At 43.7% G+C, this 21,994-nt stretch overlaps 1 protein-coding gene across 1 annotated transcript in view; it reads left to right on the forward strand.

The window, feature by feature from the left end:
- The first annotated feature begins 499 nt into the window (after positions 1–499).
- Positions 500–21,994, forward strand: part of NOSTRIN (nitric oxide synthase trafficking) — a 35,011-nt gene continuing 13,516 nt past the window's right edge. The window contains 6 exon segments of the mRNA XM_029910514.1: positions 500–619; positions 8,070–8,153; positions 13,309–13,394; positions 13,510–13,582; positions 19,448–19,546; positions 21,535–21,660. Coding sequence (XP_029766374.1) covers positions 500–619; positions 8,070–8,153; positions 13,309–13,394; positions 13,510–13,582; positions 19,448–19,546; positions 21,535–21,660 — 588 coding nt within the window.

Consider the following 21,994-nt stretch of genomic DNA (forward strand, 5'->3'; position numbering starts at 1 on the left):
CTCCTCACTGCCTCACTTGTCTCTCTCACCAGCCGAAGTTGGTCCAATAACCTTGTCTCTCAGATACCGTACGCTGGTATCTGTCTACACTAGGCTAAATCTTATTTAAATGTCCCACTGTTGCTAACACTGGTGTAGTTGCAGCAGCTACTGTTAGCATCATATTATTTAGGCTTCACAGAGCAGGTTTAATTGACTTGGAGTTTAAAAGGTCTGTGATCACAGAAGCAATGTCTCCTCTAGGCTCCCAATGTTGCTATAACCAACACAACTGCACCAATGTTTGCATAGGTGAGAACTTTTTAGAAAATGTCCGTAGAATAGACACGCTGGCTTACCGATAAGAAGATCTCCATTTTTCACTACTGATCTCATAGAGCAAAAGAGAACAAGCTTTTATTATAATGTGGAGAACTTTGGCTATGTAAGAATGCAGTGAGCTGGAAACACTTCTATATGTTCACCCAAGGAAAACCCACAAAAGACTGGGCATCGGGCAATGTCTGATAAAGTGTCAATGAGTGAGGCGGGATCACGCAACATGGGACATGAGGCCCAAAAGCCTGGTCTGAGCCTTGCAGAGAATGAGACAAGCACCTCCATAATGCAGGCATCAGATGTATAAGAACCTTCACCTATCATTTGATGTTTCACCTTGGTAAGGAATGCAGAAATGGGGAGTTATATAATAATTAAATAGCTAATCACCACAATGAATATACCTACATGATAAAATCTACATGACATCATAGGGTACGTCTGCACTACGCGCTGGGGGTGTGGTTCCCCAGCTCTCCTACACACATTTGCACTAGTTCCCGTCGAGCTAGCGCAGGTATAAATAGCAGCATACCGCAGTAGCACAGGTAGTGGCAGCAGAGGCACGGCCAGGGCCAGATTTCCAATTAGGCACAGTAGGCACATGCCTAGGGACGCCGGCCTTCTAGGGCCACCTAATCGTAAAAAGTGGGTTAAAAGTTAATACATACCCGGTTAAAAGTGGTTAGGGTGAGCGTCCGAGTCAGCCTGCTTGGTGGTGCTGTGAGCATGGCTGGGTGGAACAGCTGCAGAAGGTGCTGGGAGTGTCCCAGCCCCTTCCCAATCTCAGCCGCTCCGCTGCCTCCACCCTGTGCCGGGGAGGGACGGAGAGGCATGGCGAGCACCCCATTCACTTTCACGAGCAGAGCCAGAGTGTGGCTGCCGCGCCGGGCTGCAGGAGGGTCTTGTGCCTTCCCAGGGAGGCTGTGCCCTGGCCAGGGCCAGCTCTACCATTTTTGCCTCCCCAAGCAAAAAAAACCAAAATCGCTCAGACTGCCGCCCGAACTGCCGGAGCAAAAAAAAAAAAAAAAGCCGCCCGGACAGAATGGACAGAATGCTGCCCCTTAGCATATGCCGCCCCAGGCACGTGCTTCCTCCGCTGGAGCCGGCCCTGGCCCTGGCCCTGGCCCTGCCCTCCCCCTGCTGCTGCCCTGGGGCTGCTCTGCCTGTGGAGAGGGGGGCTAGGGGTGGGCAGTGCTGATTTGAGGAGCTGCTGTGGGGAGGAACAGGGCCAGTTCTGGAGCTGGGGGGCAGAGGCATGGGAGTGCTGGGGAAGGTGGGGCAGGGAGAACTGGGCTGGGGAGGTTGGGGGTAGGGGCAGGCGGGGAGCAGTGAGTGAGGCAGGGGAGATCTGGGGGGCTGGGGCAGGTTGGGAACAGGCAGAGAAGGGGACAAGGGGAAAAGATGGTTTTAGGGTTTGGGCAATGGGGTCAGAGGTTATGGAACCAGCAGTGCTGGCATTGGTGGCGGGGGGTTGGTATATTTTACAGAACACATGAAGGTCAGCTGTAGGCAGGGCGCTGAAGATGCTGTGCCTAGAGATGCATAATGTGTAAATCCGGCCCTGGGAACGGCTGAGTCCTGCCAAGTACATACCCACCAGATTCAGGTGTGTTTGTACTCTGCACAGCTCAGCCTGCCAATGCTGCAGCTACGTGCGCTACCACAGCTGCAGGTCTATTTGTATGTGTGCTAGCTCAATGAGAACTAGCACAAGTACATGTACGGGACCTGGGGAATCCCTACCCCAGCTCGTAGTGTAGACATAGCCTTCAAGTACATTAGCATATCATTTTTAAAAAAAAATGCATAATTTAAGTCCTTGCTTGTCTAGGAGTTTCACTAAGAGGTTTAATTCTGCGGGAGTTTGTCCCATGTAGTGTGTCTGACATCTAGCACTGTCCATGGCCTATATGCCCCCTCCACTTACACAGCATGGTGGGAAGCCAGCAGTGTGCATGGCAAATGGCTGGAGATAATGTGGAGGGGACCTGAGGTTCCCCAGTATACTGCCCCTGAGCCCACAGAATTCCCTTTGCACACAGAATGCAATGTTTAGTATCAGAGGGGTGGCCGTGTTAGTCTGGATCTGTAAAAAGCGACAAAGAGTCCTGTGGCACCTTATAGACTAACAGACATATTGGAGCATGAGCTTTCATGGGTGAATACCCACGTCGTCGGATGCAATGTTGTCACTCAGCTGGATCTTGGTGCAGCTGCTGGGATAGGAACAGAAGATTCATGCTTCTTTAGGACAAGGGCTAAAACCCTGTGGCAAACAACCATAGACATGGCTACTTGTCAGACCAGTGGTAGCGCTACACTATGGCTTGACTTCAGGTGGAGGGAATCAAAATGTGCAGCCGTGCTGGGGAAGCCAATTGCTGCTGTCTCAGTAGCAAGCCATGCCACTATAAGTGGAAGCCCTGGAATCTGCATGGAGGCATTTCTGCTTTGGTGAGGTACCCACCATGGTAGGGGCAAGGATTGCCCATAGAGCCTTATCCTATGCTGAGCGTTCTGGCTTCCTCCCTGCTCCCTCTGTGCAGCAGCCATTAAGCAATGCATTTATAGCACCAAAACCTAGCAGTTTTTGCAGGTAGGGTAAGTTGACCTCATCAGTGGTTTCTGTGAGGAAGCAGACCTGGGTCTGTGTGTAGGGATGGTCTAGAATGGGTTTTGATAATAAAGCCATTGCTTTTTCCCTTCAGTTTTTATTAAACTTAACCACAATGTTTATAGTCTTACATAAATTGGTGTAATTAGTGACAAGTAATGCAAATAGGATTGCTCTTGCATACACACATTCATACATGCCAGAACTAATAATCTCACCCTGGCCTTTAACAAAATGTATATTGTCCATTTCTATTTTTTCATTTTAACAAGGCGCCTCAAAGGTGAGCACATTAAACCTTGAATGGTGAAAGACGGGAGGGCACAAATATTTCTGTAAGTAACAAATATGAAGCTAGAATGCAATTTGGGCTAATTTAGATATGCAAAATCTCACCAATTATTATGCTTCCCTCTGGAACTTAAAATCTTAGATCACAGCTGTGTGAAAAATGCATTGTTAATTAGTTGCCCATTAGTCTTCATATTCTAAGGCTTATTCAAATTTAGGTTAATTTGCTTTATGCAAATCAAATTATTTGACTTCCATTTATATTCTCCATTAACACCTGGAGCCTTAAGATTGATCCCTGTGAAACTTGGCTATAAGCTCATCGTATATTAAGGGCTAGAATTTGCCTGACTGTTGCACAGATGAGCAGGCTGCCTCCCACTGTGTGCCTCCTTCCCGAGGCTCAGGACCAAGTACTGTCTCTGCTTTGGAAGCACCAGAATTGCTCCCTAGGGTGAAGCCACTGCAATGGGGGCAGGGCCAGGGATCATAAAACATGGGACAGCATGCGTAGTCCCTGTACCTCCTGGAGCTGTGGGCAGATTGTGTCTCCTGCACTGCCTCCCTTGCTGACTGCTAGTCACAATCTAGCGCTAAAAGAAGAGCATATCGACACTGAGGCTGGTTTGAAGGGAGAGGTGACATAAATGCCTAGAGTCAGCCCAGAAAGAGAAGCACAAGATTATCTCTGACAGACAGGAGATCACATTTGTGAAGTTCACAGGTGATGCTAAAGTAGGAGGGGTTGCAAATCACGGGTGAGACAAGGGAAATAATACTTAAGAGACCTAGAAAGATCAGGTATGTGGGCAAAATAACAAACTGTGAATCAGCTTTGAGAAATGCGAGCTAATGCACCCTGGGAGAGAGGAACTCCACACAGAGATTCAGTGGGAGGAAGAAATTGAAAAGCAGGAATGATGAAAGAGTCTCAAGGATAATAAGAAAAACAAATCAGGCCTGAGTTTGCAATGCAAGATGGTGGCAAAAATATGCCAATGAAATTTTGAGCAGCTGTGAAGAGGCACATCATGAAGCTCTGCACACTATGGTGTGATGGCTCCTGTAGTGCGACTCTCACTTCTGAGTACCTCATTAACAGAAGGATATTGACAAACTAAAAGGAATTCCAAGAACAGCGACCAAAATGATAAGTGGGACTGACTAATGAAGCAATATTAAAAAGCTAAGGCTCCAAACCTGCAACATTTTGCACACAAATGGCCTGCCTCGGAGCCCCATGTTACTCAGTGTGGTGCCATGTGAGTAGCAGTCTGCACACAGGAAGTCAGAGGATCAGGGCCTCAATATAGACCTTGTCTAAGCTGCAACTAAGAAACACCTGAGAGTCTGAATTAGTATGTGAATACTACTCATTCTAACAGCCAGGATGGAGCGGAATTATTTACTGTGGTACAAGGAGCCGTAGCTGGGAGTAAAGGAAATTACATGAGGGGAAAACGTAAGCTGAATAGCAGAAAAAACATCTTGACAGTGAGACTCTGAAATACTCCACCACATGATGTGGTGGAAGGAAAAAGAGCTATAGGGAAAAAATCCTGCCCTGACAGAGTCTAAATGACTCAGGTGCTTCTTCCTGCTGCTTCTATAATTCTGTGATGCAATGAAATGCTATAACGATTAACTACATGATGGAAAGACCATTGCTAAATTCATTATTTGAATTTATTAGTGTGATGGTAAAGTTACAATTACCGCTTCTTATCCTCCAAGCACTTTAGAAGAATGTTACTTAATCCTCTCAGGAAGAGCCGCATTCTTCTCTGAGAGGGCTGAACGCTGATTCTGCACGGGTGTAAATGAGTACGTACGGGGCAAGGCAATGGAGAGCGGTGAGACCTTAACACACTACCTCAGACTAATACAATCAATGGGCCACAAAACTTCAAACAAAGATGGAATAAAGCCCACAGGCCTCGATTCACTGAGAAGCTCTGGCTGCTTTGTGCCACTCTGCTCAGGCAAAGCAGCTGTAAACCGGGCTTAACTGGCTGGTGGAGATGCTTTTGCACTGTTGGAATAGTACAAGACAGCCAGAGGTTATCAGTAAAACTGGCCCTGTGCCTGTGAGGAGAGCAAGGGAAGGCTTTGCAGAAGAAGAGGCAGAGCTGGGAATTGGAGCAACAGACTGCTGTTATTGATTGCTAGAACTAGTATCAACTAACGGGGGAAGCAAAGCACACTGCATCTGATTTACCACTCTGTTACTTCAGGTTTATGCCTATGTATCACCATTAAAATCATTACTGTGAAACTGAAATAGTGCATTGGTGAATGAGACCCATTCTGTAGTTTAATTAGAAAAGCAAGGGGACAACAATTCAGCTTGATTTTTACCTCATTTGTTAAGAAAAACATCAGCTCGGTTCTTCGCAGATACTTTTCCCCATCTGCATCTCTTTCTGCTTTGGAACTTGTTACATTAACAGGAAATACAGGGAGTCTCTTCCCCAGGTATCTTTATTGTATTTGGTTGGCAATATGTAATCCATTGGCATTATATAATCCACCTTTGAAACCCAGGAAACACCCAGTTTTTATAGCAGGCTCCAGGGAGCTGGGCTCAAGCGTGAAAAAGCAAAGGCAGAAACCATTCTAATATGATGACCCCGCTGAGAGGCTGTATGGTGAGTAACCTTGTGGTGGGTATTTTATATGTCAATGGAGTATGGAGTCTTACTTCCTAATGTTTGCATCTGCGTCATCAGAAACTCACTATCATTAAGTGTTTCTGTCGTGTGGGAGATTGGTTTCATTGAAAAGTAACATATGTACCAAATAATAACAAAAGGGCGTGTGCAGAGTTGCCATTGATTCCAATATGTTTTTGCAGCCTTTTAATTTTATTGACAATGTTTTCTCTGAGCAATGTTGTAGTATCCCTTGGGAAAAAAGATGATCTTTAGAGAACTCAGTCACGTTGTAAAGTATGCTCTCTACTGGATATTAGAGTAATGGGTGCATATAATAGATACAAAAATGGGGATGTGAGAATTGAACACTTCCTACTGCATGTTAACTTACCTCATTTTACCTAGAGTTGTATATGTTTCTACTAGAAAAAGAGAACACAACATTTTATATAAAATATGTACAGATCAAATACAAGGAAATTTTCTCATAAATAAGATTTCACTCACCAGAGCTTCCTTTTGGTCCACATTAAGGAAAGACTAACAAGGAGGAAGTTACATAAACAGCAAAATCATCCCTGATTTTTAAGGCTGTGTTTATAATACACACATGTATATTGATGGTATAGGCTGTATGCCGCTCTCCACTGCAATACATATAAAATGTTCATTGTATGGCCAGAGTTTGTCTTCATAAAGTGCACAATGACGAGTATTAGGAATAAGTCAGTTGTTACCTAATTATATGAAAACTTCTAACAGAGACAACAACTTCATAAAGGCTGAACTTGAAGGTAAGAGTTAGCTGCCATACCTTCTTGACTGCACCAGATCTCATAAGCCAGGCAGGGTCTGTACTCGGAGGAGTGTTGCAAAAAGTGATATTATGATTCAGTAAACAACACCCTTCCTTCTGAGTCAATATTGGATCCCTGTCTAAGCTCAGGGCACTGCTGAGGTGCCATCTTTCAGATGCTGAGTGGTTTAAATTTCCTAAGGCAATTTTCATTAGCCCCAGTATCCTGGCTCAGTTTCAATGAGTAGTTACATTCTGTCTATCTAACGATCCCCCTGTAGTTTTAGTTGGATAAGACACTTCCTGTCTTACACTGTAATGCAGTGTGGCTGCTTGCTGTTGAACAACTGTAGCATTTCACAGAGCTGACTGCATTTCAGTGGAGGGTGAAGTCATTTCTCCATAAATGATCCTGGGAAGGGTGTTGAGGCTCAGTACTTGAGGATATATATCCTGGTATGTCAAATCCCATGCTGGTAAAGAACATTATTATTGTATATGTCCTACTTCACTTGGGACAGCCCTGCTCTATGGAAGTCATGTGCCAGATTTTCCATTCTGCAAGTTCCCTTTGTGCTGTTTATCCAGTGCAAAGTGAACTCTCACTAGCCAGACATTGTTCCTGGGGAATTCCCCTCGTGCAAAGAGAATCTCTTCTCCACCTATGTAAAGCTGGCAAAGGCAGCTCTGCTGGTCACTACCACTGCCTCCCAAACATCAGCTGCACAGCCTGGCATAGTGGGGGTTAAGGAGGCAGGGAGTGGAAACAGGTGTGGAGAAGAGGCAAGGGAAGGGGGCGTGGTCTAGTGAGGCTCTGCTACACCAGATTCTCTGCTGGGAGAAGTACTTCCACTAGCAGTATCATTGAAAACTTTACTGGGGTACAGCAGGGAACCGAGCCCAATGTCAGACTCCCACTGACTTTCATGGGAGCAGGATCAGACATTAGTTTAATATATTGGATCAAATGTCAATACATACAAGTCAGGCCCTCTGTATTTCTTCAGTACTTCTGGTTTTTTTACAAAAATATATTTTATAGTGTATTCTCATGCTGATGCATAGAGATACACACAGTGGAACTTACATACATTTTCATTTTCTATATTAGAAGAAAAATACAAAAACATCAATCCTACTGGATTTTTTTTATTATTTATGGATAACAATGATGTTTCTGTGGTGACATTTAAAATTGATCTGTTTGAAAGTTGGGTCAAGAAAGAAGTGAATAGCAAAACAGCAATACTACTGTACATCCCAGCTATTCCTGGAATACAAAGAAACCCTCCTCAGTCCAAGAATGCATCCTATACAAATGTGCTAGGCAATACCTTTGTCATTCTCAGCTAGTACTTCTGCACACATCTCCTAATTGTATGTTGTGTTTCAGTATGACAGAGTGTACCAAGATCTAAAACTGTTTTCGAAAAACGGAGAGAATTTCTGCAAACAGTTCAGGTTTGTTCTCCAGCAAAGCTACGTGGGCTCAACAGCAATTAGTTACAGAGGCAACATTTTCTGCTCTGATATATATGTATATATATAATGTGTGTGTGTGTGTATATATATATGTGTGTGTGTGTGTGTGTGTATATACACATATATATATATATATAAGCACATGTTTGAGCTTCTTTAAATGAGACAAGTCATGATTTGAAGGATCAATTTCAGGCCATCCTTTACTTTGCCTTGCAGGTTAACAGTAGGTGCACCCCAGTCCTCGAGCCTCTTTGAAATATTTCCATGGAGTGTCCAGCCCCTTTATCCAATGAACACTTACAGTCATACATGTCTGCTGTCCCCACGGGAACAGTGTACACTACAGCGTGTGTGATTCAGATCAGGATCAGCTCCTTCTCCAATAGCACAGCACTGAGATGTATTTATAATTAAAACAACCAGTTGATTATCCAAGATATAAGATTCAAGAGATAATGAATAAGAATAATGCAAACATAAGGATTATAGATAAAAGAAAATCATAGCATGATACCTGGAGCCTAAACTTAACAAGCTAACCTTCTATCTAAAGAAGTTTATCTCACCACAAATCAGGCAAGACCTACCACTGCAATGCAGCACATATTCAATCTCCTTTGAATGGCAGATTTGCATGCTGGCTGTACATCATTTCTGAACAGTTGGAAGTTGATAGGGAATAACTTAGTATTTCTGGAACTGCAGTAAATCTAACATAGACTTTGATACCTCTACAAAATGGTCAGTTTGAACCTGGGTGGGAAATCAAACCCCAAGCCTTGTCCAATTGTCTATCAGTTGAGAGAAATAGAAATTCCATGCCGCTGATGTTCAGTAGTTCCAAAACTGCTAGTTAAGACAGTCTGATAATTGCTTGGCCATGGGCTGTCTTGCCTTAATTAGGCAAAGTTTTGTGATCTACCTACATGAAAAAATCAACCTGAAATTCAACAGCAACATGCAATTCTTAATTAAATTTGAAAATAAATATTTAATCACCTCTGTCGTATATTAATGTAGTCAGCAGCTCTCTTTCCAATCTGGACTCTTTTTAAAGAGCATCTTCCTTTTTAATTACACTTGTCCTCCTAAAGTGGCTTTGAAAGAGCTGCTTCTTGCCTGCAGCACAAGAGCTTGTCATTTTACAGACATGTTTGCAGAAGCTGGCAAAATAAATTTGCTCTCATCTGGTCTTCATTTAATTTAAGGAGGTATCCTAGTGAGCAATTATGCAGCACTTTTCATCCAGAGATTCCCAACGTGCTCTACAATAGAGGGAAATAGCATTGTCACCATTTTACAGATGGGGAAACTGAGGCAAAGCCTCTTAAGTCCCACTCTAGTGCCCTATCTACTGGGCCACTCTGCCCCTGCTCGCTCACTTTCTCTCTCTCTCTTTTTTACTTGGACAGGTGGGTACATTAACTGCCAACCTCATAAGAGAAAAAAGCAGTAGGTAGGCACTTCTCAGCACCCAGGATATGGACGGCAATTGCGTGATTAAACACATTCTCTAAATATTGAGCCTGTGCCTGTGCCTGAGGCTGTTCCCCTAGCCTCTGGAATTCTAAGAGTAACTGCAGAGCTGAGCCCATCACCTTTCTGCCCATACAATCAATGCTGCTCTGAATTCCCATTATTATTATTACACACTCTATTCACTATGCCAGACCGACTAGCCTCCATCCAAGTGTAGGGTGCAGGGACATGGCAGCTCCGAAGAGGGTAAGATATTTGTCTTAATGGCAACAAAATTCAAAGTCACACAAAACGTGCATGGTGTTTGGTTTTGTCATGAACACAAATGTAGTCCAGATTCACTAAAATGGTAATGCATTTTCAATGTGTTGAAAAACATCTCAGCTGCTTTTCTGAACAACAGATGACTGTATCTTGCACCTAGGGAAAATCCATTGGGCCAAATTCTTCCTTCGCACAGTGTATATCCATGTTAATCAGGCAGAATTTAGACCAATCTGTTTATGGGGAACAAGACCAGGCAAACTTCACGCTCCAAGCTTGGTTCTGATCTCACTTCCACCAGTGTAAATCAGGAGTATGCCCATGGAAGTCAAAGGGAGCTATATTGGTGTAAGACCAGTGCAAGGACTAGATCCATCTCCCAGTGTTCAATAGGACTGACACCCATGGAAGCAGGAGCAGGCCCTAAATGAGGAGAGACTCAAGCCCCGCATGGGGGTTTGAATTGTCTCAGGTCCCTTTTACTTTATTCCAGGAGATACAGGTTTATCATGTATATGATCCTCTTGCGAATCCCACTGCCACAGAGCACCAATAAGACATACTTGCCTGCCTTTGCAGAAGAGCAACAGAGAAATTGGACAAGGCCATTTTTGTCCTTGTGAAAATATTACCCTGATAATGCTGCCAGCATCAGTGTCATCTTGCTGTGTAAATTCTGGCCGCCTGAGTACCTTCAGTATGCAGAACCAGGATTTTTGGTATATTTCAGTAGTGGGCGGTGAGGGCTGTTCACAGATTTGGGTTTATTTTCCTCATTTGTGCCAGGCTCCTTCCCTTTCCTTCAGTCTCTCTTGTCTCTTTGTCAGGCTCCCTCTCTTCATATTCTGTTTCCCCTGTTCTGCACCAAGAACCCATGTTGATAAATTACATTTTGGTGAAAGCCGGCAGGCATGGCTGAGGGATGTAAACCAATTTTCTCATGTAAATTACATGAACGTTGAATACAAGTGGGCATAACTATTTCATGATGGTGCATTAGCAGAACACTTAGACACAGTGATGTCTGCTTCAATGCCATCCCATGCAGCCTGGATTACAAGAATTATGGACCAATATGGGTGAGGATTGGAACCTAAAATGACAGATAATTGCTGCAATACTGCAGATGACTGTTCTTAGGGTTGCACATCAGAGGAGGTTTTTTTGAAGATCTGTTCTTTGGAAATGTAATTTTACCAGCTTGCTTCCCTGACTTTACAAACTGCTCAGCAAAATTGCCAGCAGGAAATGATGTTTGCAACAGAATATCCAGAATTAATCTTAAAAATACAGTGGACCAAATTCATCCCTGATGTGCTCCTTTAATGGCGCTACAGCAGGGTGGATTTAGACTATCAAGTTTGTCTTCTGTTTGGCTCTTGTTATGAGCTTAAGTACAAGCTTCTTAATTATCCAGTCACTTTTTACATGAACTAAATATTTAAATTAAATGTACCCAGAGTTAATGCAGACAGCTAATAAATCACCCACATGGACAAAGATATCAGGCTTCTCCTCTTCCATTACTTCTACTTCTCCCTCACCTGTGTCTTTCCAGCTTCTAAAATATGAATCAGCTACTTCCTAGACGTGTTAGCCAAAAGTTAACATATGTGGCCTGATTCTCGGCTTCACTGTGCCTTTTACAGTCATTTCCACCTGTGTAAGGTACATTTCAGATACTGCTCAATCAGAGTGGTAACAATTTTTACCCACTCTACATTCAATGGACCAGATTCTCACCTGATATGAATCAGCATAGCACCAATAAAGGGAATGTCAATTTCCACCACTTGAAGTTCTGGTGCACTTTGCACTGGTGTAAATCACTACATAAGGTGCAAGATAATAATGAATTGGGCCCATGATCTGCTGTACCCAGTCCAAAAAAATTCACAAAGGCAAGTCAGTAAAAGAACTGGTCCGGCATGCAGGGCCGGCTCCAGGCACCAGGCACCCAAGCTGGTGCTTGGGGCGGCACCTGGAGGGGGGCGGCGCGGCGCTCCGGCCGCCGGGGAGAGCGGGGCCACAGCAGGGCTCGCCGCCCTCCCCCCGGTGCTCTGGCCGCCCTCCCCCCGGCCAGAGCCGGCCCTGCCAGCATGTAGAAATTAATCTGGAAAACAGCCATGGTAAAAATGGGATAGCCAATAAAGGTTAGCATAGGCCCTTGTTCAGTTCAGATCTCCCAGCTGTAGATATCTTAATTTTTAGGTGAGGGGAAATCCACTTAACACTATTTATATCTTCTTTAACTTCACCATCTAAATGTTTAGCCCTTTTATGTGTCTAGAACTGGTCCTGGACCATAGGCACCGACTTCGTGGGTGCTCCAGCCCTGAAGCACCCATGGAAAAAATTAGCTGGTGTTTAGCGCCCACCAGCAGCCAGCTCCCCTCTTTCCCCCCAGCGCCTCCCACTTGCTGTGACCAGCTGTTCTGCGGTGTGCAGGAGGTGCTGGGAAGGAGGGGGAGGAGTAGGGATGGAGCGCGCTCAGAGGAATGAGCGGAACGGGCAGGAAGAGGTGGGGTGGGGCAGAGCAGGGGTGGAAAGAGGCAGGGCGGGGGTGAAGCCTTGGGGGAAGGAGTGGAGTGGGGTGGGGCTGGGGCTGAGCGGGGGTTGAGCACCCCCGCGCAAAGGGAAAAGCCGGTGCCTATGTCCTGGACCCTGCTCTGGCTTGTTGACTGGACTGGCTGGGCCAGGAGACTGGGACAATAGCCTAATTAACAATACAAACCTGATTCATTCCCAAAGCACCATCCATCCTGCACTAAATGAGGCAGGGGTCCTGTGGAAAAATAGCATGCGATCATATAATTAAAGACTATATAATAGTGCAAATGCACCAGGGGGCCAAATTAAGGTTCCGCAGGCAACCTTAATACTGGCATTTCCTAACTTCTGAGTGCTTGACTTGTCAACCTTCATGTTCTTTTAGTGTAGTTCTTTTGTATGGAATTTATATATAATGTTTGAATAGACCTAATTATGATCTATTCAAAACCACAAAATAATAATAATAAAAGTTTTGCTGTCTGGTATTATCTAGGCAATGTCCTAGTATCCCCTGGAGTTCAATCCTGTACAGGTAGTAAGAGCTAACCTGATTTGAGTCATTGCCATTATTCTCAGCTACATTAAGTACACCATGTTAATTGAGTCATGATACATTATATGATTATATAGTGTTACAGAGCTAGTGTGATTTGCTGGAATATGCCTGTGTGACTGAAGGATCTGCATATGTGTATATTCACTATGAGATCACTCCCTTTTTTATGTTGGAGCAATTTTCTTTCATTGTAAGCACCAAATCTTTGGCTCAAGCAGAGCTGTCCAAAGCTTACAGGTCAGGTAATGATTGAATAATTATTACATTGCATTATGATTTTTATTATTATATTGACAGGGCTAACTTAGAAATTAGCTATGCCAAAGGACTGGAGAAGCTGGCTCACAAGCTTACCAAAGCTTTGGTCAAGATGAAGCTAAAGTAAGTAACATCTACCAAATTCAAAAATGAGATGGAGTGTAAATGAAAAGAGTACAGCATAGGCTCTTCCTCTTCTTTAATCTTCACATTCGTAAACAATTGTTTCTTTTTTTAGTATGTATAAAACATCCAACAGTATGCAAAGGAATGAAAACCATGTGAGCACAACACACCAGACACTCTTAATTGTATGGATGTGTAATTACCAAAAATCTCAGCTCCAATAGCCAGGATGACTAAAATAGCAAGCTAAATTCTTTTTACGTCTGACATCCAGCCGGTATATACAAACTCCTAGCACTTTGCTGAGTGATTAAGTGCACACAATACACTGATTCTTAATAGCCATTATTATGTTAGCTGACCAACATTCCTTAGACTCATAGTATATTTCCAATATCCAAAAAGTCAATACAACACTTTTCAAAAAACTGCTTCCCAACTTCTAGACTACAGTGGAGGACAGTATAGGACAACTCCGAAAGGTGCTGATCACCAGCTAAACAGCTTGCAGGAGCTCAACACCATTTTGGATTTGGCCCTAGGTGTTTAATATGAGAAAGGGATCTGGAGATGAAGATCCTATGTAATAATTAGGGTTGAGCTGGCATAAAGAAATTAAGCACATGTCCACCAAATTCTTTGACCACTTCTACAATCAAACTTGAATCAGCTCATGTGTGTCGGTAGCACTGCCCCCTAGCGGATGGAATCAGAACTGCTCGATGGTGTTAGGAGTCATCCTGCAAAAGCTAATGTAGATTATTCTTTGAGCAGTGTCCCCATATGTGCTCCACTTCAAGTTGCATGCACCTCTTGAGCCCTTGACTGGAGATTTCTAGCTAGCAGTGCCTGTTTGTCATGAGGAGGCATATGTGGACCAAACACCAAGACTATATAATAAGGTGTGCAGGCGAACTGGCCTGAGTTCCTTCTCTCCCACCTTGGCCCAAGACAGAACACTAGCATGTGCACTGAGAGCATATGTGGCCTTCCTCTTTACTTTTTTCTTTTAAAAGGTGCTGGAGCTGGTGCATAACAAACCACATCCAAATTTCAGCAGCCTACCTTCCAGGCATCCGGAACACCACTGCCAATGCCCTCAGCAGACACGTCTCCCATGAATACTAATGGGAGGTGGACGCTCAGATCCTCCAAGACATATTCCAGAGAAGGGGATGGCCAGATATTGAACTTTTCGCCACCTCTGAGAACAGGAAGTGTCCTCTTTTCCGTTCAAATGGGGATCTGGGTCACCTCTCCCTGGGCGACGCCTTCCTTCTACCCTGGGAGAGGAGTCTGTTCTATGACTTTTCCCCCAACTCCTAGTTCTAAAGGTGATGAACAAGCTTAGGCAGGACAAGGCCAGTGTTATTCTCATAGTATCTACCTGGCTGAGGCAAGCCTAGTACCCTTACCTGCTTTACTTCTGTGTCCAACCTCCCAATCAAGCTCCCAGTTATTCCTCATCTCCTGTCTCAGGATGCGAGTCTGGCAGTTCTGTGTCTCAGAGCCTAGCTCCCAGATGGTTTCCTGCTCCACGGAGGTGCAGCGGGTGTTATTACACAGTGGAAAAACATCAACCCACACTACTTACCTGCAGAAATGGACCAGATTTGCCCAAAGTTGTGGTCATCGCTACCTGTAGCCTGAGTTGGTTCCCATTTCCCTCATCCTGAATTACTTGCTGGATCTGAAGATATCCATGTTATCCATATCAGCTCAGTCAAGGTACACCTGGCTGCCATATCAGCCTTTCATCTTCAAGTTGAGGGATTCTCCATTTTTCCTCACCCAGTGTCATCCTGATTTATTAAGGGTCTAATTAATCTCTTGCCCCACATTAGATGCCCAACTCCATCCTGGGACCTCAATCTGGTCCTCTACCACCTCACAAGACCTCCATCTGAATCAATGGCTACTTGTTCCCTTCTTCGCTTATCTATGAAGATGGCCTTCCTAGTTGCCATCATGTCAGCTTATAGGGTTGGGGAGATTGGAGCTTTGATGGCAGAATCCCTCCTTTACCATGTTCTTTCATGATAAGGTTTCTTTACATCCTCATCCAAGGTTCTTATCTAAGGTTGCATCAGATTTTCATCTTAACCAATCTATCCACCTATTGGTATTCTTTCCAAAACCTCAGACTGTGAAGAACTTCAAAAAGATCTCACAAAACTAAGTGATTGGGCAACAAAATGGCAAATGAAATTTAATGTGGATAAATGTAAAGTAATGCACATTGGAAAAAATAACCCCAACTATACATACAATATGATGGGGGCTAATTTAGCTACAACGAGTCAGGAAAAAGATCTTGGAGTCATCGTGGATAGTTCTCTGAAGATGTCCACGCAGTGTGCAGAGGCGGTCAAAAAAGCAAACAGGATGTTAGGAATCATTAAAAAGGGGATAGAGAATAAGACTGAGAATATATTATTGCCCTTATATAAATCAATGATACGCCCACATCTCAAATACTGTGTACAGATGTGGTCTCTTCATCTCAAAAAAGATATACTGGCACTAGAAAAGGTTCAGAAAAGGGCAACTAAAATGATTAGGGGTTTGGAACGGGTCCCATATGAGGAGAGATTAAAGAGGCTAGGACTCTTCAGCTTGGAAAAGAGGAGACTAAGGGGGGATATGATAGAGGTATATAAAATCATGAGTGATGTGGAGAAAGTGAATAAGGAAAAGTTATTTACTTATTCCCATAATACAAGAACTAGAGGTCACCAAATGAAATTAATAGGCAGCGGGTTTAAAACAAATAAAAGGAAGTTCTTCTTCACACAGCGCACAGTCAACTTGTGGAACTCCTTACCTGAGGAGGTTGTGAAGGCTAGGACTATAACAGCGTTTAAAAGAGAACTGGATAAATTCATGGTGGTTAAGTCCATTAATGGCTATTAGCCAGGATGGGTAAGGAATGGTGTCCCTAGCCTCTGTTTGTCAGAGGATGGAGATGGATGGGAGGAGAGAGATCACATGATCATTGCCTGTTAGGCTCACTCCCTGTGGGGCACCTGGCATTGGCCACTGTCGGTAGACAGGATACTGGGCTAGATGGACCTTTGGTCTGACCCGGTACGGCTGTTCTTATGTTAAGAGGAGTTTGGGTCTGCAGTGAGGGATGGGGATATTATGGGAATGGGTGATGGGGAGGAAAGAGGGGTTGGAGGGCTCAGGTAAGGGGGAGGGGTAGAGATTGGGGGAGTAGGATGGGAGAAGACAGGAAGGGTTAGATAATGAGGGGTAGCAGAGGACATTGGGAGGTTTAGGGGCTGGGGAAGGCTGTCAGTCCTCAACACTACCCTTCCATGTGTGTCCTGGGATCTGGGGGAGCCCTACCCCTCTTCAGAGGTCTGAACCCCGCTCCTTGCCCACTGTATGTTCTGGGATCTGGGGGCCCTCTGCTCCTTTTGGAGTGTCTGAATTTCTCTCCCTGCTCCTCTATGGGAGCTGGGACCTGGTGAGGGGGGGGGGGGGAAATGAAGGTAACACCAATTTAAACATCTGAAACCCAGAAAATGAATATTTAAGACACACATTCCACTTGTGTGGAGTGGACGTCCCGGTTTGGAGATGGGGCAGACTCTGAGGGCTTGTCTACACTGGCACTTTACAGCGCTGCAACTTTCTCGATCAGGGGTGTGAAAAAACACCCCCGTGAGCGCTGCAAGTTTCAGCGCTGTGACGTGCCAGTGTAGACAGTGCACCAGCGCTGGAAGCTACGCCGCTCGTGGAGATGGGTTTTTTAGAGCTCTCTCCCAGCGCTGTGCCGCAACTACACAAGCCACGTTAAAGCACTGCACGGCAGCACTTTAACGTTGCCAGTGAAGACGTGCCCTTAATGGACCTGGCTGGAGAAGTGTGTCTGTAGCAGGGGCAGGAGTCCCCACTGGAGGTGGGTAATAGGCGTGAGGGGCCCAGCTCAGCGTGCAGTTCAGGTGGCATAACTAAGGTGTACATGGTCCTCCAGTAAGCTGTGTATGTAACAGCCGAGGGCAAGAGACAGCAAGGAGCAACTTCTTACATGTTAAAGGAGTCTCCATTGCCAACTAATGACTTAATGGGCTGGGGAGGGGTGAGGAGGGGAGCTGAAATGTTGGCAGGGGGATTACATGTTGCTGAGAATGGTGGAGCCTGGCGTGGAGAAGGAGAGAGACACACCAGTCTTCTCTCACACGCTTAAACTTACAGTGACAACCATGTAATAAAACTGTCAAGGTTTTGGGACATAGATCATGGATGAGATTTCTCTTGCTGGCCCTGCTAGTAACTACACATTGCAAACATGACCATTAGCCCATTCCACTAAAACAAAATGTACTGAAGAGGGAGGAACACTTAGGAATCACACAGCAACCGTGTGGCCTAGTGGAAGGACCACTGGACTGGGACTATTCCTAACTTTGCCACTGGCTTGTTGGGTGATCTTGGGCCAGTCGCTTTACCTCTCTGCCTCGGTTTCCTATCTGTAAAATGTGGATAATGATGTAAAGTTCTTTGAAATCTACTGATGAAAACCACTGTATAAACACTAGAGCTTGGTCTAAAAAGCTAGGCCACTGATACTCAGACCGAGGCTCGAGAGACGCAAGTGGCTCTTGAATGTGACCCCTGCAGCTCTTTGCAGCACATTATATTAAAACACTGTATGATGTAATTATTAACCAATCAGGATGCTTTCACTATGTTATTAACTTACTTATTTGCTGTCAGAATATAAAAAATAAATATTTTCCCGTCATACTGTTTAAATATGAATATATAGCACTGTAGTAAATGAAACAATGAATTGACACTATTGCGGCTCTTTTGGGTAATGTTGATCGCTAATTTGGCTCCTGAACCCCTGAGGTCTGAGTATCACTGAGTTAGGCCAATGTAGCTACATTGGTCAGGGGGACGAAAAACCCACAGCCCCGACTGACATAGCTATGCTGACCTAGCCCCAGTGTAGATGCAGCTATGCTGACAGAAGAATGCTTCCATCGATATGGCTTTCTTCATTCAGGGAGGTGGTATTCCTACACTGATGGAAAACTCCTTCACAGAGCTCTGATAGTGATCTGAGGAGATCTGAGTTAAAGTCCCCCCTGTATGTTATCAAAGGAAAGAAGTGCATATCTACCTTGTGGTTCCAGTCTACATCATTTCAATACAAAATGGGGTAGGCTGTGTCTGTAGCAGGGCACTGGGGTCTTCTTGCCATGCCTCTAGTGAGGTAAGATGTGAGAGCAGCCTGTGGATTTAATATTGGGTGGGGGAAAGTACAGGTTTAGGTGGTATCCTGTGTGCAAGTGTGCAGGGGTTGTAAAAGGATATGAAGTGGTTGGTAAATTTTACAAGTGAGGTATTCTGTCAAGGGTGTAGACTCAGTGAGTGAGTGCAGCATAAGTGCAGGTAGACCCTGTCCGTGACAGCGAAAAAGCAGAATGAGAGTATGCATGCAATGGCTGTTGCAGGGCATCGCTCAAAGCAGAGCGGGCTACAGCATGCAGGCTAGTGCAACTCTGAGGCTACAGAAGTGATGGATGTGGCTCTGTTCCCATTCTTCAGCCTACCAATTGCTCTCCCACCACCCTCATTCCCCAGTGCAGTTCCTCTGTGCCAAGCCCTGTAGTGGTGTTTGACTCAGGTGACATGATTTTCACGTATTGCATTGCCAAAAGTGGCTATTAAGCAAAGACACACAGGGTTCAAATAAGCATTGTGCGGATTTGTCCCCAAGGGAAGTGGTATTTGTTGTTTGCATCACTTTTTAGTGTTTTTTGCAAGGGTTGCTACCTTCTCCAAAATACCAAATATATGAGAGAACATATAGTATGTCTGGTCATAACAGACAATAAAGTGGTGTCAGTTACAACTTCTTAGTCAGTGCAAGAGGATTTATGGAGAGGGCAGGAATTGAAAGCATAATTCATGTGAGATGATATTATAGAAACGTCTCGCAAGCTCTGCAGCCATTCTGCTTGGAAATGTTAGGACTGTCTGTTGGCACTCTATACCTGACTTCTTTTTTTTATTGGTGTATTTGGCTGGAGGCCAAGAAGAAATTAATGCAGTTTACCAAGGAACATGAAGCACTCTTCCGTTATGTAGAAAACACCAAGCAATTTGCTACAGGGAAGAAGAAGCAGAAGGTAACTCCTCCGTAGAGTCAACTGTGTACATGAATCTGTGCATTGGATGTACTTAGACCATCCATGGCTACATTAGAAAAGAAAATCAGATACTACTTTTGCTTCAGATGTACCTATCAAAGAGAGTTCAATGTGCAATCTATTTGTTTCATAAAGTACCCATTTTAAAGCATTACTCTAAGCTATGCCACTCAAAATAAATAATTAAATAAAATAAAAATACGCTTCACAAAAGACGCAGGTCCATACCCTCAACTGGGATGAGGATAATGTGGCGGCAAAACTTCTTTAAAACAGACCTAGTGGCCAGTATTGACAAACTGTCAGACTATTAGAAATTCCAGTTGGAACAGGTTTCTGGAACCCAGAGGTTATAGCTTTGTGTTGATGCATGGCAGCCACAAACTGTAACTGGCTAGAAACAAACATTAAACTGACTGGTCTGTTTCTGCTGTCCAAAGAGAGACAATGTGGTCTAGTGGATAGGAACTGGACTTCTGGGTTCTGTTCTCGGCTCTGATGCTGATTTGTTGTTTGGCCTTGGTCACGTCACTTTACCTTTCAGGGTCTGTGTTTCCCCTCCAACCTTTATCTATTTTTTAAAAAACATCCCAAACCCCTTCCCCAACTAGAGTTTTGACCCTGAAATGGAAGACATGCCAGAGACTCTACCAAGAACACTAGGGCTTTCGCTATCACTATTGATTTGAAGTGGCCGGCTCTCAGATACCACTGCGATGGGCGAGAGTATAAAACCCTTAGACAGATGTTTGTGAAGTGCCTAGAACAATGGGGCCTCAGTCTTGTTTGGTCCCTGTAAGTTCTTCTAGACTACAGAGAATAATAAGATGAGACAATGATCACTGCCCCAAATTAACCAAGAGTAAAGCATAACAAAGGTGAAAAGTGAGCTAGGTTTTAAAATTCTCTCCGTTGTAGGAATTAAAGGTATTATTTGTGACACAGGTATTCTTCTTTAATAATGTGAATTTTAACTAGACCCAATTTTTACATAGTCCTAGACCTCAATGAGAACAGGTGCCTAATGCAAAACCTGTACCAAGAAATAAACAAAAGAAGGGGAAAGCCAATTAAAAGCAATTAGAACAGCTGCAGCTGAGAGTCTCCCAGGCTAATAATGGACTCCTCCTCTAAGTCTTTCACAAAAGACCCCTTTCTAGTAAACAATAACCTTGACTATTCAAGGCCCCCTCAATGTAACATCCCGTTGGACACTTTTCTTTAGCTACAGAAATGAGCACATTAAAAGGAGAAGAGATTCATTTAGGGATGATATCAAAAGAATAAGTTCAACCACTTAACCAAAGTTTTCCCTATAATTTACATTTGCAATTAGAGGTAAAACTGCATTTCAGGTCCAGGTAAAACTAAAATGTGCCTTCCACTGGCCTGTCAGACTCTCAACTGCCAACATGTGAATTGTTAACAAACTGATCAGAGCAATAAAATTACTAAGGATACAAATAATTTGTTCAAGCACCATTAGGAAATGTTTCTTTCAAGGTTAAGTTCCCTGTGTTAGAAAAGAGTGAAAAGCAGACAGAATATAGACACAAATGCTTTAAGTAATAGGCGATTTATATCTTCAAACTGCTGTCCATACATTAATTAGTAATAAGAATTTAGATGTTTCTGCCTCCCACACTTGTTTTCAGTTCACTAAACTTCAACTGTTGTCCTGTATTTGGTGATCACTTGTGTCCATGGCCTGGGTATCTTTTAGCTAGATATGACTCTGATATTTTGTAGTCTAGGTAGCACTGGTCCTGCTTTAGATCTCAGGTGCATACATATCCTGTGTAATCGCTGAAGCTGGCAAAATTAGACCTGTCAAGAGATCAGAATCAGGCTCACAAATTGTGTCTTAAGTGAATGAAGGAAATAGAATACTATATTCATTTGCAAAATCTCTTTTGTGTTTGCCTTAATATTTATGATTATAAATATACATTTATATTTTACCTTAGTTGCTCAGAAGGCTAGAAAAATCAGCAACAAAAATAACAAAGGAAGATGAAGATTATTATCAAAAAAATATAACTGGCTACGAAACTAGACCGAGCTGAGAGACAGCTTTAGAAAATAGCTACCAGGCAAGCATTTTGGTTTCTTTTCTGTTGCGGTTCTGTCTCTAACTTTGATATTTTTCCAAAGAGTCTGATTCTGATCTCATGCCAGTTTCACACCAATGTAAATCCATTTATTTCAATACAGATACTCCTGATTTACACTAATATAAATAAGATAATTAGTGTATGAATATTCACTGTGAAAACTAGTATTTGGTATTTGTGAAGGAATAAGACAACCCTGGTTTTGCTCCTTTCTCTGAAGTATCATTGTTTCATATTGCCTCAGAAACAGCCCCAAATACTTCAGTAAGGGAATGTTGCAGGGCAGTTTTAGGAAATTCAGAGAGAAAGATGC

Source organism: Terrapene carolina, unplaced genomic scaffold (genome assembly GCF_002925995.2).
Source record: "Terrapene carolina triunguis isolate 2854851 unplaced genomic scaffold, T_m_triunguis-2.0 Scaffold62, whole genome shotgun sequence".
NCBI classification, from domain to species: Eukaryota; Metazoa; Chordata; order Testudines; family Emydidae; genus Terrapene; species Terrapene triunguis.